The sequence below is a fragment of the Alligator sinensis genome, unplaced genomic scaffold (genome assembly GCF_000455745.1).
Source record: "Alligator sinensis unplaced genomic scaffold, ASM45574v1 scaffold448_1, whole genome shotgun sequence".
Taxonomy (NCBI): domain Eukaryota; kingdom Metazoa; phylum Chordata; order Crocodylia; family Alligatoridae; genus Alligator; species Alligator sinensis.
This window is the reverse complement of record NW_005841870.1, coordinates 3,820,383-3,837,101: the sequence shown is the minus strand read 5'-3', so window position 1 is coordinate 3,837,101 and position 16,719 is coordinate 3,820,383. Positions and strand designations below refer to the sequence as shown.

General features: G+C 46.9%; 1 protein-coding gene and 1 long non-coding RNA gene across 3 annotated transcripts in view; one reads left to right on the top strand and one right to left on the bottom strand.

Moving 5' to 3' along the window:
• The window catches only part of LOC102370279, a 7,842-nt gene extending 6,687 nt beyond the window's left edge, over window positions 1-1,155 (bottom strand). Inside the window, exons 1-2 of the long non-coding RNA XR_323044.2 lie at window positions 1,074-1,155; window positions 863-928 (exon numbers count right to left, since the gene is read on the bottom strand). This is a non-coding gene — a long non-coding RNA (uncharacterized LOC102370279). The remainder of the gene's footprint in view (window positions 1-862; window positions 929-1,073) is intronic.
• A 3,893-nt stretch (window positions 1,156-5,048) lies between these two features.
• The window catches only part of LOC102373192 (sulfotransferase 6B1-like), a 28,190-nt gene continuing 16,519 nt past the window's right edge, over window positions 5,049-16,719 (top strand). For both annotated transcript variants that reach the window (XM_006017007.3, XM_025195016.1), the window contains exon 1: window positions 5,049-5,391. In XM_006017007.3, coding sequence (XP_006017069.1) covers window positions 5,190-5,391 — 202 coding nt within the window. In that variant the 5' untranslated portion in view covers window positions 5,049-5,189. The remainder of the gene's footprint in view (window positions 5,392-16,719) is intronic.

Genomic DNA, 16,719 nt, shown 5'->3' with positions numbered 1-16,719 from the left:
GGCATAGGCTGCCTGCTGCAGGCTTGGGCCCCCACCCTGATGCCCTCCCCCAGGGCCTCCATAGCCCAGCAGGTGCACCGCAGCATTTCAGAGCAGAGCAGGGCTGTGTGGGGATCTCCTTGCTGCTGTGAGCTCTGCGTTGCCCTGGTGACGCATCCCCTTCTCATGCGGCATCAGCAGGGGCAGCACTGCAGGGTTGTGCCCCTCGCTGCTGCCATGTGTGCAGGAGACACATTGCCAGGACAGAGCTTGTAGGGTGGAGCTTGCAGCATGCAGCTTACCTGTGTGGCCCTACATTCCCAGCGCTTGATCACACCTGCTTGGCTGTGGAGACCTGGAGGGCAGCATGGTGGGAACCCAAGCTCGCAGTGGGCAGCCTGTGTCCACCCCCACCCAGCACATGGATCTGGGGGACACAGGTCCTCCCTGTCTCCCCAGGAATGTGCGCAGCAGCAAGGAGCCACCCCCCAACCTGAGCCCACAGCAGGCAGGCAACGGGCAGGGAGCTGGGCTCCATGCTCTGCTCTGCTGCAGCACCTGCCACCTCCTGCCAGGGGCAGGGGGATGCATACCTGGGTCTCTGGCCCTATAGGTCTGGCAGATGGCCTGCCCCCCAGCAGGGCTGGGGCTGGCAAGGGGCTGTGGGTAGGGGGTAAGGGGCACCATCAGGGCCAGGGGGCTGTGGAGGGAGGAAATGAGGGGCATCCGCAGGACCAGGGGGCTGTGGGGAGGGGCAAGTGAGGGGACTTTTGTTTTAATCATGGATTTGGGGGTTTTTATCAGAGAATTTTTTTTTTTTTTTATCTGAGAATTTGCCATTTTTTATCAGGAAAAACCAGGATCCCTGGATATCATGACTCACCATCTGTCCTCCTTTTCCCCAACGAGTCTTAAGTCTTCTTCTTTAAGGAGCCCTAACACTGCTTCCCTGTAAGAAGCAGAGTATAAACTAAACCTCAACCTGACATGCTTTACTTACATACAATAGTAATCTGAGAGGGGAGGGAATTTGTTTGGAAAGCTGTCATTGAGGACAATATGGTGAGAAAGGGGAAACATATACATAAAACCACCTTATAAGTTGTTCTGAGAGAGTCTGAGCTCTGCTGCTCCTGCCACCCATCCTACCCTTGACAGGTTTCCCCTGTTCTGCACAAGGGTCAGAGGAGCAGCTCCCTCACCTGGGGAGAGCTCTAAGCTCACATTTCATTAGTATCACAGCTGAAGGTAGTAGTGGTGGTAGAGAAGGAGAGATGAGGGCTCCCACCAGTAGTTTTCCAGCTCTCCTTACTGGCAAGCAGTAGCAGAGAAAGCTCCTGGGTGCTTTTCCCCCTCTGGATAACTTGCCTTGTGAACATGAAGCAGGTCACATGGTGCAAGAGGTTCCATCCAGCAACATTTCCTGGTGCTTGATGGATAGTGCAAGCTGAAGCCCCTGGTTCAAGGCCATGGCCTGACACTATCTGTGCTCAGTAGCATATCTGTTTTATATGACACTTCTTTCCTATACATCTCATTGTGATATTTGATTCAGAACAGTATGACCTTGTTGCTTTATATTTCACTTGTAATCCATGATAACCCTCCAAACTTTTTTTCTGCAAAACAACTGACCAGACAATCATTTCCCATTTTGAATTTATACAATTGATTATTCCTAATTATGTGTAGTATTTCTCAACTGTGGCCCATTTATATCATTTTTTTTCCTCCAAATTGCCAAGGTTATTTTGAATTCTGATCCTGTTCTCCAGTGTGCTTCCAGCTGGTTATCATCAAGAAATGTGTACTGAAAACATCCAAATAATTCATGAAAATATTTTTTTTGAGAGGGCTCCAGCAGTGTGAATTCAAGCCTTCCTTTGAACTTATGCAAAGGCTTCCCCTCAATCAATCCAACTGTAAATGGGTAGCTGGTCATTTGGGCTGAGGGGGTTGAAAGCAGCTGTATGTGATGCCAGTCACACCACTCCCATGTGTGCTGTAGGCTGCAGAAATTGGTGTGCTTTAATCACGTTAGCTCAAAGAAGTATTAGGCTCAGGTTGACTGAACTTTATGCTACCCAGAGTAGACCCTCCAGAACCTCCCTTGATAAATCCTTCCAGCTTGACAGTGAACCATTGATAACTGAAAAACCATATTGATAACTGGATCAAATTTCATTAGCTTGCTTATGGAATTTCATGTGAAACAATCAAGAAAGTTTTACTAAAACCAAAAAAAGATCATCTCTAATCACAAGGTCTGAAAAGCCTGTCATGAAAGTAAAACAGCTTGCTTTTGCATAACTTTATTTAGGAGCTTACGTATAGATGGTTTAATTATTTGGTGCATTATCTTTCGTAGTATACAGACTGGTCTGTAATTTAATGGATCATCATTTTTTTTTTTTTACCCTTTTTAAAGATAATCATTTTGTTTGCCCTCTTTCAGTTTGATGGATTTTCTCCAGGAATTCTCAAAGATAATTGCTAACAGTTAAGATTGCTTCAGCAGGTGTCATAGGTGAATTTCCTCAGGCCCAGCTGATCTGAAAACAACTAATGTCTATAGTAGTCTCTAACTCAGGGGTAGGCATGGGTGCCAGAATGTGGCATTCAAAAGCATTTTGCTTGGCACATGCACCTTGGGGCAGACAGCAGGGAAGGGGCCAGGGCTGCACCACCACTACAAGAATCGGGCCCCTCAAGGATCCCCCACCAACTGCCCCTGGCATGCCAACAACTTACAAGTCGAGGTTGCAGGTGTTTAGGGCACTCTGCCCAAAAATGTTGCTGACCACTGCTTTAAACCTGTTGTAGTCTGGTTCCTTTTGCTTTAGCGCTGACGCTAATTGTACTCACCATTTCCCACAGTTAGCCATTGTAGTGGGGTTTGACGGAAAAAAACATTAAACAAATGTAACCCGGGTGGCAGCCCAATATTTGCCACCCGTGCCCAATATCAAGGATGGTGTGGTGAGAGTGGGGCAGGACTTCCGGCCAGCACCAATTTACTTTCCAGCCGGCCTCTGCTCCCCACAGAGCAGCCTGTGGTCCCAAGAAGGTCTAACACTTAACTGATTTAAATATTTACACTTTATTTACAAAACAAGAATAATAGGAAAGGTTATTTACAAGTGAGCTTAAATGGCATAACCAGAATCACAAAACAAACCAGAATGCATTAGTCAGCCCTTGACTCAAGAACCAAAGGTAGGGTAACTGGTAGCTTTCAGCCACTGCTGAGATGCTACCACAAGGAAGCAAGGTGGTCACTCCCAGCAGCTCCAACAGGCTTCCCAATAAGTGACAGGCTGCAGCAGGTTAAGCTCTTCTGGTTTGCAGAAATCAAATTGTATCAAACCCCAACCCCCCAAAGAGGCTGAAGGGTGACCCTCCGTGGCAACCAAAAAGGCAAGCAACAAGCAACTGAGTAGGCTCCTGCAGCAATCAGCATGACCCAAGCACAGAGCTCAGGGACTCCATCCGATGACAATCAGCTGCAGAATAAGGGACAGGACTGAGTCCCCTCTGGGGCAGTCAGTGGCAGAGGGTCAGCAGCACAGGCAGCTCCCAGGTGTCCTTGCTCCAAACCCCTCCTCCAGATGACTGGCTGGGCACCCCACATGCCTCGCGGCTCACCAGTCCCGCTCCAAGTGCCGACCTGCGCCCCGAATTCCCAGGGACCCTTGTCCTGGCGCTCTGCTGCTCCTCAGGATCCCAGTGCCTTGCCTGCTGCTGTCCTGCTTCCCCAGGGAAGGTGAGGGGTTTCCTCAACTCACCGGCCCAGCTCCCTGCTCTGGATAAGGATGCAGCTTACGCTCCTGGCTGCTGCTTCTTCTCTGCCGCAGTGGAGTGGGGAGCCGACTACCACTCCTAACCTTCAGGATCCCCAGCACGTCCAGCACACTGCAATGGGGCCTTAGGGAACCAGCTGTCTGCCCCAAGCCCTGGTCGCCAGCTCCCTCTCTGCTGCAGGGCTGGAGGCACGGCCGACTGCTGCTGCCTTCTTCTCCCAGGGCCTTTGAGGCTCTTCAGAGGGGTCTCTCTGCTCCCTCTGCTGGGTCAGCTCACCCCAGCTCTTCTTAGGCCTCCTACATCATTCACTAGAGTCACTGTCAACAGTCCACCATGCCAGTTTGGCTGCTGCTTTTATCCCCTCCGGCGCTTACTCCCTGGCTTGCAAACCGGCCAACCAGGGCTCAGGATGGCTGGATCCCCACTCCAGCCATCCCCCTTCCATGCGAATGAGGGGACCGAAAACCCCTTCTTTCGATTGGCTTCTCCTTTTCCATGGGGCAGGGCTCCCCTGCTCCACCCTTGGGGTTGCTCAGAGTTCACCAGCACTGTTTCTTCCCCAGGGTAAGTATCTCAAGCCAATCTGGTGAGCCCACATTGGCAGCCTGTTACACAAAGTTTAGGTGTGAGTAGCACTATCTGTTTTCGGCTTTCCCCAGTAGCTCATAAGCTAACAATCAGATGCCCCAAAATCACAAATTAGATTAAAAGGAATGATTTTTTAAATGTTTTTAAAGAATCTTAAGTTTTTAAAATTAAGAAAGCTGGCATTACACTCCCTCTCCTACTTTCTATGGGTACATCTATATCGTAGAGCCTGGGAGCCCTGGCTATTAAAATCAAAGTCTCCTGGCTCAGTCATAGGTCCCAGCACCCTGCCAATCTGCTGGCTGGTTGGGAAACAAATGCCAAGGGTCCTGGAGCCACACTGCAGCCTTTCATCTTGGATTCTTAGTCTCAGTTTTGAAATGATATTTTTAAATGAAATGTTTAAATTATAGTACTAGTTTATTTTTCTTTTAATTTTATTCCAAAATGGAAATTTTGGCTTTTTTAAAGATTAAAAAGAAAGAATTTTGGCATTTGTGTGCCATAGAAATTCCAGCTTTCAGTGAACTGTGGCTGGAAGTGGGAGGGGAGTGTGTGCATCCACCTTCGTCCAAATTGCTTGAGGTCAAGAACTCTGTGTCACTGCCTGAGGTGGTACAGCAGGAGAGGAAATCATGTGATTCAGAAAGAATTTGAAGAGCTGACAACAATGCTACAACTACAGTTTATTATAACTTTCCTCATAAGTAAGTAGGAGGAGTCATCTAATGTTGATCACCTCTCCTACCAAGGTACAAATCTTTTAAAAGGCAATTTTTGCCTCCGCCTGTAAAGAATCTCACAGCTAGAGAAAGGCGAAAATGACTTCCAATAGGAAAGCATTAACTGAAAGGTTGGACAGGATCATGGCTCTTGCCCAGGACGTGCCACCAGAGGAGAATGTGTTTTCTTACAAAGGGGTATTGTACCCTGTTTTATTGTGCAGCCCAGCGACTTTTGAAGCTCTTGAGTCCTTTGAAGCCAGGAGTGATGATGTGTTATTAGCAGGATATCCAAAAAGTGGTGAATATCTTCTTTTTCTTTTACTTTTGTTTCAAGTGAAAATACAGTGTTGTGTAACATTATAAAGCAGCGTTAAAGCACCAAATAATTCGTTTTGATTGATGCTAGGAAGCAGAACTTCTAATGGGGATTCTTTGAACACCACAAGGGTGAGGTTCGTATCTACTCTCATATTCACTACAAAAGAATTAACATAAAGCTGAGAATATAAATGAATCCAAAATAACTTATGCTTTCCAAAGCGGTAATAACTTAACTTCCTTACTTTTTTGCATGTGGTGTTTGGTACTGCTTAGCCACATCTACATGAGATGCTGCCCACACAGTTATTACTGCACAGTCCTTTAGTACTTATATAAACAAGTACTAAAGGACTGTGCAGTAACCCGAGTTACTGCACAGTAGCGCTGATGAATGTATTTTTTGTGATGCTACTGCACAGTAACCTAATACTACTGCGCAGTAGCAAAGTGCCATGGTTTTTGCCACATGACACTACTGCACAGTAGTATCAGGCTACTGCACGGTCAGCATCTCAAGTAGAGGTGGCCCTTGTGTACCAAACACACATATGTGCTCTATGTAAACTGTGTAGACTACGAATGCACCATGTCCAAACAAAGTGCTGTGTTGGTCTGCAAAAGGCTCTTTGTACACAGTGAACGTTGCCCACTGTATTCAGTCCTATTGTATGCAGAGATGTTTTTTCTTTTGAAATGTGCCTGACATGGGCCATATCTAGGTCATGCTGCACCTATCCTTTTCTCTCAAAGAATCCAGGATTGTGTGCACTCCATAGATCCTCCTATGCCTGACTCACAAAGGGAGACTTATGTAGGAATGCTAGGGTCAGGAAGCTTAAATCATTTAGTTACCTCTTTACCTCCAAGACTTCATAATATTGCTGGCTTATTTCTGTCCTGTACAGGAACTACAGGGATAGAGGAACAGAGGGCAGACAGGATTTGGGCTCATAATGTTGGTAGTATTTCCAAAGGTGAAGATTAATCTTTTTTAATGCTAACATTTGACTGTAGAGAATCATTTCACTCTATATTACTAAACATCTATGGGATTTCTTTGCTAAACAATGCTCCTAGGTGTACATAGGCATTTGTCAGCTGTGGGCATGTCCAGATGAGTGTGCACATGTGGTCTGGGGCACCTCAAAGCAGTTTGAGGTGCTGTAAACCACACGTGGCACATGTGCAACTATTCACCGCACTGCTAATTTGCAGTGTGGTGCCAAAATTTGATACTGGGAGATCCCAGTGTCTCAAAAAACCACTGCAAAAAGTGGCATGGTGCATGCTACAGGAGCATATGACAGGAAGCATAGAGGCTTAGAGGCTTGATCCTCCAGGGAGACACTCTGGCTGCTGACCAGAGCATTTCCCCTCCTCTAGTTGTCTCTTGGTTCCTCCAGCATGCTGGGAGCAGGAAGAGCAGGGAAATGGCCATTTCCCCAAAGAGGGGCATTTTTCCCTGCACCGCATCCCTCATGCAGGGGCATATGCAACTTCAAAAAGCAGCAGCACAAGTTTGTGCTGCTGTTATTTTTGCAGCAGCATACTCACACCCCTGCACGTGCGTGCTTTTCTGGATGTGCCCCATGGGCTCAAATCAGAGAAAAAATAAGTTACTTACAGATATTTTTAATGTAGACTTTTATTTTTGTTTTTTCATACTACATTTTTAATTATAACTTGCAGGTGGATTTTCAGGCCATTAGGAAGTGAATGTGCAAAACCCAGGTCTTATCTTTTTAATAGTTTGTTGTTTATGCCTAGGCATAATGCGTGAAAAACTGCATAGCAAATGGGAAAAATATACCCTTTCTTCAAAAGAATCAGATGGTATTATCTAGCAGGCAGGCACCAGTCTGACACTTCCTAAGAGTGGGGAGAAAACTAAAAGGAGCAAACTGCAACCTATGAATAATGAAATGTTGGAATAAGTATCAGAGACCAGAGTTTAGAAAAAGAAGTTTTAAAAACAGATGGTAAGTTTCAGAGATGTGGTTCAAAAGCAAGTTACTGAGTTTAAACACAGGAGAAACTGGGTGAAATGCCATGACCTGATTGCACAGGAGGTTGGACTACATGGTGCAATAGTGCTCTGGGATTTAAAGAAAACTTATGCATTTATGGAGCTATGAATCTTGATTAATCTTTTGTCATGACCCCAAAGGCATGCTTACTGGATAGAGAACAGGGGACTACCATAGACACAAATGGACTACAGGGGAAGCAGTTCATCCCCAGAATATCTTCTTCTGTTGTTTCCTTAAAAGAAGGGTTTATTTGATCCAGTATTTGGAGTAACTGTAAATATGGCCCAAGAAAGCCTCCCAGATGATATTGTATCCAGGAATGCATAGAGGGGAGTATAGTGGCATGGTCACAGCCTCTACTTTGGACCGTACCATGGAAACAGCGGCTGGAGATTTTTTTAAAGCCCCCAAAACAGGTAAGAAAGAAGTCTTCTCCTCCATGCTCAGCAGCATGTCCCCTCTCCCAACCCCCATTATTCCCCCTCTTCCCTTCCCTGACCTGTTGCTGCTTTTGTTTCTGCTGTCTGTAGTTAACTTATGGGCAGGGAGAGTTCCAGAGCTGCTTCTGCCCTGCTCCAGACTAGGTGCATGAGTAGCCCAGCTCAGCAGGGGACAGCGGCAGTGGTGAGGGTAGGCAGGTTACTTCTCCTTTTCTGGTCCTCCTGGGTTTTCTCTGCCAAGCCAGGACAAGGAGTGGAACCCACCCACCACTGCGGCCACCCCCTGCTGAGCCTGGTTCTCCACACAGCCTGGCTGGAGCAGGGCAAGAGCAACTCTGGAGCTCCCCCTGCCTCCAGGGCAGCTGAAGACAGCAGGAACACAAGAAGTGGAAGGGGAGGGTGGGAATGGGCAGGGGAAGGACATGTTGTTGAGCATGGAGTGGAAGTAGGGGTGCTGAGAGTGGATGAGGGGAGGTGCTTACCTGCTTCAGGGACTTAAAGAAGTACCAGATTTTTGTTTCCCAGTGGGGTGGGAAAGCTGGGAGCAGGGGTGGCACCACACTGCAGTGCCAGTGCTGCTCCTGCACCCCACCCCTGCAAAATCTTGGATCTGCCCATGATTGTATCTGGATGTAAGTGGGTTGCTGTGGTGGCTCCAACATAGATGGGCTCTGTCCCCTTAGGAGCCTCTCAGCCAGTCCAAACAATGGTCCATCACATAAAAAATATCCTTGACTGGAACAACAAACACATGAACAAAAGTAAAAACTTTTGGCTTTTTCCCAGGCAGCAAGTGAGAGCCCTTCAGCTCTGGCCCTTCCTAGAAATGAGGTTTTCTGAATTGCTATCAGACTCTGGGCCACAGACTTGTTTCTTCCCCAGCTCAACTTGTTCTTTTCCTGCTTGGGTTTTTACCCCCAAGCTAATCTCTTACACATGGGCTCCTACCTGGGGCTGGCTGCCACACTTACAGGGCCAGAGTGTCCTGTTACATATTCTGCACCTTCTCCCCAAACCCCAAGAATAGAGTCTGGGAATCCCTTTTCCACATTCAAACCCCCTCCACTCCTATGACAAGAAGTCTGTATTGGCATGGATTGCTCCAGAATGATGGTGGACATCACACACCTAGGTCTCCAATACCAGGTGCTAGGATATGAGCCAGGGGTTGTCTCACTTCAGCGTGTGTAGCTGTGTCAGGGGGGCATGGTCTGTGACTAGAATAAGTGGGACCCAGAGGAGTTAGTAGTGGAGGGTTCAATCATCCATATGATCACTAGACACTCCTTTTCAAACCATAGAATACCTTTGTTCCTGAGGAACAAGTGTCCAGTTTTGATAGATACAGGGTGGATATTCCCCTTCTTAAAAGTCTTGGGAAAGCATGGCTCCTAAGCCTCACTCTGAAGCATCTGTTTATAGGACAAACCTCTGGTTAAAGTCTGGGCTGTGTAATACTGGGGCAGTACATAGAATCTGCTTTATTTCTCCCAAGGCTGAAGTGTCCACTCGTGACCACTACACTGTTTTGGGTGTGGTCTTACATAGGCGGTCTGTCAGTGGGGTGGTAAGTGCTGAAAATGGTGGTGTAAAGTGGTGATAATAGCTATCTAATTCTAGAAAGGACTTTAGCTGCCTCTTTGCTTGGGCAGTGGAGATTTACCTTGTCCATGAGTGATCTAATCTTCCCAAAAGCATACCTTAAATATTTAATTTCCTGACAGTCAAGCCAGCACTTCATCAGGTTTGCCATCAGGCCTGCAGCCAAGGGTATGGCACTGGCCCAATACAGGTAATCTGTCTAAGTGCTGGTGAACACCACCCCCTTGTCACTGTAGGGCACGGCATACTCACAATGGGGCATACAGAATCCATCAGATGTTAGAAGGTGGCCAGGGTGCTGTGGAGACTAAAGGGGAGGGTCTTAAATTGATGCAGCCCCAGGGTACTGTAAATACAGTTAGCTGATGGGATTTGGAAACAAGGGGATGTGCCAGTATCCCTTTGCAAAATCAAGGGTGGATATGTATTTGGCCTACCCCAGTCGTTGTATCCTAAGGCATTGGATATGCATTGTACTTTAATACAGCATTTAATTTGTAGAAGTTGATACAGAAATGTATTTTTTGTTTGGTTTGGGCACTAGCTCAATTAGGCTGCGTTATTCTCTTGATGATTCTTCAATCATGCCCAGCTCTAAGATATTTTGTACTTTCCTCTTTACTATCTCCTGTTACTTGGAACCCCCTTTGGACTGAACAACAGGGCCTTAGGATGATTTGAAGATTAATTAAGGTGGTTCTTGTTGACTTGGTGGTAAACACATCTGGAAACTCTTTCAGTAGGTCCCTGGCCTCTTTCTGTCAGGATAGCAATACATTCTTCCCCTGTATGACCCCACTGGATGGGAACTGACTGGGACTACCCACATCTTTCAGAACTGCTGGGAAAATCTTTGCTGTACTTAGTGCTTCCCCAGCCCATCAGGGTTTTAAGAGGTTGGTGTGATATATCTATGACCTGTGTTGTCTTCCCACAAGCCACACCTTATTGTCAGCACCTCTCACTAACCTTTTATCCTCATAAGGCCCTTGCAAGTAAGGGAGAAGTTTGCTTTCTAATAAGGGAAGTAAAAGTAGGACCCAGTCACCCACTTCAGGACATCCACTTGCAAATTGAACTGGGGGTTGTGGGTAGCTAGGGTGAGGGTCAAGTGTTTTATTGTTCACCTGGGCCAGTTGGCCATAGAATGGTGTACACTTATCTCTTTGCCTTTGAATAAAGTTGGGACCCTTTTCTAGTTACACCATCTGGCCCCCATGTGAACTGCCCATGGGGTCAGGTTCTGAGGAATCCTCACTGAGGCCAGCCAGCTGACATTGGACATTAACCCCTTTCTTCTGCTTCTCACCCAGTTTATTCTCTGTTGCCAGGGCCACCTCTCTGGTCTGTCAGCAGTCCTGGAGAAACATCACATGGAGTCTGAAGACCTTGGGGTCAAAAGGGAATATCTTCCCTAGTTGATTCCATGTTGCTCCAACAGTTCCTGGTCTCCCTTTTCTTGTGTGGCCCAATGTAGCAATTTGATCAGTAGGTCCCAATTCTTATTCACTGCCACCAGCCAGGAAAGGTGGTTGACTATTGCCACAACTAGCTTGGCCATTCAGCCTCTGTTCAAGAGCCACACACTTGAAATAAGATAGGGATGAGTATTCTGGTATACAAATTACATGCACACACTCCACCACTGGCAGTTGGGTGGGATCCATGAGGCACCCATGTACAAAGGTCTTACCCACCTATGCGGTGTAGGACCTGGACATCTCCAACTCTCACAGGGACTACTTAAGTTTTATTTTGGGGTTTTCTATCAGGACATTAGGGGCACAAGACTGGACATAATTGGACTCTATAAGTAGGCAATCGCAGAGCCAGTGCCCAGGCTAGCCACACCAGATGCAGACCAAGGGCTCCCCTTTCCCTGGGTCTAATACTATCTCTCAAGTATGATCCTCTTCCAGCCCTGACTCTGTGGCCTGAGCTAGCTGAGCCCATCCCTGCCATTTTGGGGAATAAGGTAGGACTCCCAGGCTGAGTGCATAACCACTCAGTGGCTGATGAGTCGTGTCCAGCTTTCCTTGCTTTGTATTTAGGCTTCGGTGGGTCTCTATTCTAATTCTGCTTCTAAAAAGTCCTTAGTGAGGTGGTTGGCTTCCTTAAAGTCCATAACCCAGTATCTACAGACCCATTCCTGGGCCTCCACTGGAATATCTGTCTGAACTGTTCAACTATCACCAATTCTATGGCTTTCATAAGTAGGTTGGATTCTGATTTCTGCCACAAGGTACATAGGTCCTTGATGCACTGAGCTACAGCTCAAGGTGGCAAGTCTGGGTGAAAAGGCTCCACCTGGAACTGGCATCTGTATGCCATCCTCTGTGAACTCCGTTTGATCTAAAGTAGTAGACTTGAGAGTATTATAACTTCATGGAGTCTCAGCCCCCAGGGCCTGCTTGAGCTTCCTTGGTCAGGTAAGGCATCAGCCTGGTAGCCCATTGTTCCTGGGGCTACTGGTATGTTCTGGCCACCTGGTCAAAAGTCTCTAAGGCTTCTACCCAGGGCTGGCTGCCCCACTAAAAAGTCCAGACCACCCTGTTACATCAGGCAATTAGACAACTTATACATCAACTTTCTCAGAGAAATTACTTTAGGCAGTGAGCCAGCCCCTAAATTATTCAGGTGTGAATGGAATTCTCTTATCATGACAATAGTATCTTGGTACTTTTCAGTAATCACAGTGGGAAGCAAGCCATGATCAGCAATCCTCCTCTGCCCCCACTCCACCCTTCTCACTATATTCTCTGCTTACAACCTCTTGTTACTACAAGTGGGAAAAAAACCCCAGAACTATTTAGAGTGAAGGATGAATGAGGCTTTACCCTATGAAAAAGCAGTATCCTCATAGGAACATAGCATGGAAAGGGGTCCCCTAGTCTTTTTGAGTCCAGTCTACCACTGTTGAATGCAATCTCTTTAAATTTCCCTATATGCAAATATATTATGGCTAAACATTAACACAAAAATTAAGCTTTTACTTGCACAAGTTATTGCCCAACTACACATACATTAATCATTACCTTCTTCATGGGGAGGAAAACAGAGGTTTAAGTTTTATCAAAGGTCAAACCTACCTTTTCCAGCATGAGAAAATGTCAAGAGGTTGGGAAGATACCAAATGAAATGTTAACCAATGAGATTAGATTGTCTCTTTAGGTACTAGTGCCCTAAACATGACTGAGGATCATCCAGAACAAATTAAGCAATTGATACTGGTCTTCTTAGGTGTTCTTTCCTTTTCTTCCATGAGTAGGAAGAGATAAGGAAAGTTTTGGTATGAATAAAAGCAATAGGTTGAACAGCACATTGAACAAGCTATTATCAACATAGTATTCACTAACATTGTGCTCTAGAAGCCTCTTTACTCTAGCTGAAACTCTGGCGCTGTATATTTTCATATATAATTTTATAATGACATTAAGGGTTAAATCATATTTCACCTTTGGGCACCTAAGTGGCATTTACGTAGCCATGCAATTTTTTGCCTCTACACACAGTTTGGATTCTGTTTCTGTCTGTGGTAGAACAGAATCCCTCAAGTATGCATGTATGCATCAAAAGCAAGACAACATTAGTCAAAGCCTCTCCCACTTTTTTGGCTGGTAGTTAGGGCATTTGCTCAGGGAATGGGAGACAGAGATTCTGGACTCCTTAAATCTACAGGAGACTAACCTTGTATCTTTTGCTTCCCAGCACTGTGCTCTAACTATCATAAAAAAGCTAGACAGTACATAGAACACTCTCTAGCTCTCCTCCTAAAGCTGATCCACTAGGCAGCCAGGAAAGAAAGATGTGTGTTTCAGGAGGACACAACCAAACAATGACCACTGCTCAATGATCTGGATGCTAACTGGTAGGGGGAGAGAAGGGGCTAGATTTTGGCTATAGACCCCAATAGCTTTTCATTTGATAAAATGGACAAACAGAAGGAGGATAAAGAGAAATGTGATGTCCCACTGAAAGCAAAGGACACAATCCAGAGCCACCTCCCAAACAGGATAGCATCCATTTTATTGGGCCACCCTCCCTTTAGCTCACTACCCTCCTACTGGCCCCACATATTTTCCCAGATTTAAGTGGGGGCCTGGAGAATGCTATGGACATTGTTTAACCCAGAGGTGGGCAAAACATGGCCCATGAGCAATATCTGACCCACCAATTGATCCTATCCAGCCCACTGGCCATTGCTGGGAGCCAGAGGAGGGAGGCCTGCACCCAGTGCTGAGTTACTGTGCCGCAGAGCTGGGGCCAAGCCACATTGCACAGTGCACAGATTCTTCTGCCATCCCATGCATTCATTCTGCTCCCCACCTGGCTTTCTGTTGGTGCTGTGGCTGCGCAGTCCTGGCATTGTGGCCACTGGTAGCTGGGCCTACACAGGATGGGGTGTGATGCAGCGCACTGAGTAGCTGCTCTGCCTGCCTGCCTGCCTGCCTGCTACAATGAGCTGTTGCTATCATGGTGTCGCTAGGAGGTGAGTCCATCCTGGCCATGCGGGGGCAGGAGTGGGGGCCGGGGGCAGCCTACCCCAACTAGCCCAGTGCAGCACAGCAGCTAAAAAGGCTGTACTATGGCTGTGTAGGTGCTCAGGCTGAATAGAATGAACTGGGCAGGCACATAACATGAGGCAAGTTCTCAAAGTAGTCCAGAAAAATCAATGCCTAATGAATGCCTGACACTGATCAGAATGTCTGACAGGCTCACACAGAATGTCTCCTGTTGTCTCAGTAGATGTGCCGCTTGCCTGAGGCCAGATCTGAGATGCCACAGAAGGATTACCAAGACTCCTCTAGCCCTCTGACTACTACCCCATGCTGCTCATTCATGTGGGAACCAATGCTACTGTCCAGGTCAACCCTGAGAAGATCAAAAGTGATTACAGGCCTCTGGGTGCAAGGGTGAAGGGGTGGGGAGCTCAGGTGGTGTTCTCAATCCTTCTGGTCAAGGGGAAGGGCCCTGGCAGAAGTGGATGCATCCTGCAGACGAATGCATGGCTGTGCAGATGGTGTTGTCAACTGGGCTTTGGCTTCTTTGACCATGGGACATTATTTCAAGAAGAAAGATTGCTAGGATGAGATGGGATCTACCTGATGAAGAGAGGAAAGAGCATCTTTGCAGACAGGCTTACTAACCTACTGAGGAGGGCTTTAAACTAGGCTTTCTGGGTCATAGATACCAAAGCCCTGGGGTAAGTGGGGAAGTGGGTGACCTGGACGAAGAGCAAGCAGGTGGTGGAAACAAGGGAGTCCTTCTCATTCTTCCTGAGAAAGTAGGGCAATTATGTAGTTACCTCAGGTGTATGTACATGAAAGCATGGAGCCTGGGAAACAAGCAGAAAGAATTGGAAGTCCTTGCACAGTCACAGAGACTTGGTGGGAGCTTGCATGACTGGAGCACTGTAATGGATGAGTATAAGCTGTTCAGGAAGGACAGGCAGGGAAGAAGAGGAGGAGGAGTTGCACATTATGTGAAAGAGCTGTATGATTACTCAGAGCTCCAGTATGAAACAGGAGATAGGCCTGTTGAATGTCTCTTGGATAGGGTCAGAGGCCAACCAGGAGCTCTGCTCTTCTTGACCTGCTGCTCACAAAAAGGGAAGAATTGGTGAGGAACGTAGTAGTGGGTGGCAACTTGGGCTGCAGCAACTACAAGATGATTGAGTTCAGGATTTTGAGGAAAGGAAGGAAAGAGAGCAGGAGAGTAAGGACCCTAGACTTCAGAAAAGTAGACTTTAACTCATTCAGGGAACTGATGGGCAGGATCCCCTGGGAGGCCCATCTGAGAGGAGGAGTCTAGAAGAGTTGGTTGTCATTTAAATAAACCTCCTGGAGAGTGCAGGAATGAATCATCTTGATGTACAAGAAGACCGGTAAGTGCGGCAGAAGAGCAGCTTGGCTTAGCAGGGAACTCTTCAGTGAGCTAAAACACAAGAAGGAAGCTTACAAGAAGTGGAAACATGGAAATATGACTATGGAGATGTATAAGAGTCAGGAAGGCTAAAGTGCAATTGGAGGTGCAGCTAGCAAGGGACATGAAGGGTAACGAGAAGAGTTTCTTCAAGTATGTTAGCAACACGAGGAAGATTGGGTAAAGTGTGCATCCCTTACTGAATGTGGGAGGAAACCTAGTGACAGAGGATGTAGAAAAGGCTCAAGTACTCCATGACTTTTTCGCCTCAGTCTTCACGGGCAAGCTCAGCTTCCAGACCACTGAACCTGGCAGAACAGTTTGGGGAGGAGGTGAGCAGCCAACAATGGCAGAAAAACAGGTTAGGGAATATTTAGAAAAGCTGGACTTGTACAAGTCCATGGGACCAGATGGGAAGTACCCCAGGATGCTGAGGGAGTTGGCTGATGTGATTGCAGAGCCACTGGTGATCATCTTTGAAAACTCACAGTGATCAGAAGAGGTGCTGGATGATTGAAAAAGGACAAATATAGTGCTCATCTTTAAGACAGGGAAGAAAGAGGATCCAGGGAACTACAGACCGGTCAGCCTCACCTCAGTCCCTGGAAAAGTCATGGAGCAGGTCCTCAAGGAATCCATTTCTAAGCGCTTGGAGGAGAAGAAGGTAATTAGGAACAGTCAGCATGGATTCTCTAAGGGCAAGTCATGCCTGACCAACCTGATTGCCTTCTGTGATGAGATGACTGGCTCTATGGATGTGGGGAAACCAGTGGATGTGATATACCTTGACTTTAGCAAGGCTTTTGATATGGTCTCACACAACATTCTCACAAGCAAACTAAGGACGTACAGGTTGGATGAATGCACTGTAAGGTGGATAGAAAACTGGCTGGATCATTGGGCTCAGAGGGTAGTTGGGTCAATGTCTAATTGGCAGCTGGTATCAAGTGGAGCCCCCCAGGGTTTGGTCCTGGGGCAATTTTGTTCAGTATCTTCATCAACAAGTTGGAAGCTAGGATGGAGTTGTTGGACTAACCTAGTGCACCCTCAGCAAATTTGCAGATGACACCAAGTTGGGGGGAGTAGTAGATACACTCGACGGTAGGGCGAGGATTCAGAGAGAGCTAGACAAATTGGGAGATTGGACTGAAAGACATCTCCCGAAATGCAAAGTCCTGCACGTAGGATGGAACAGTCCCATGCACCAGTACATAGATTCATAGATTCATAGATGTCGGAAGGGACCTCAATAGATCATCGAGTCTGACCCCCTGCATGGCAGGAAAGAGAGTTGGGGTTAGATGAACCCAG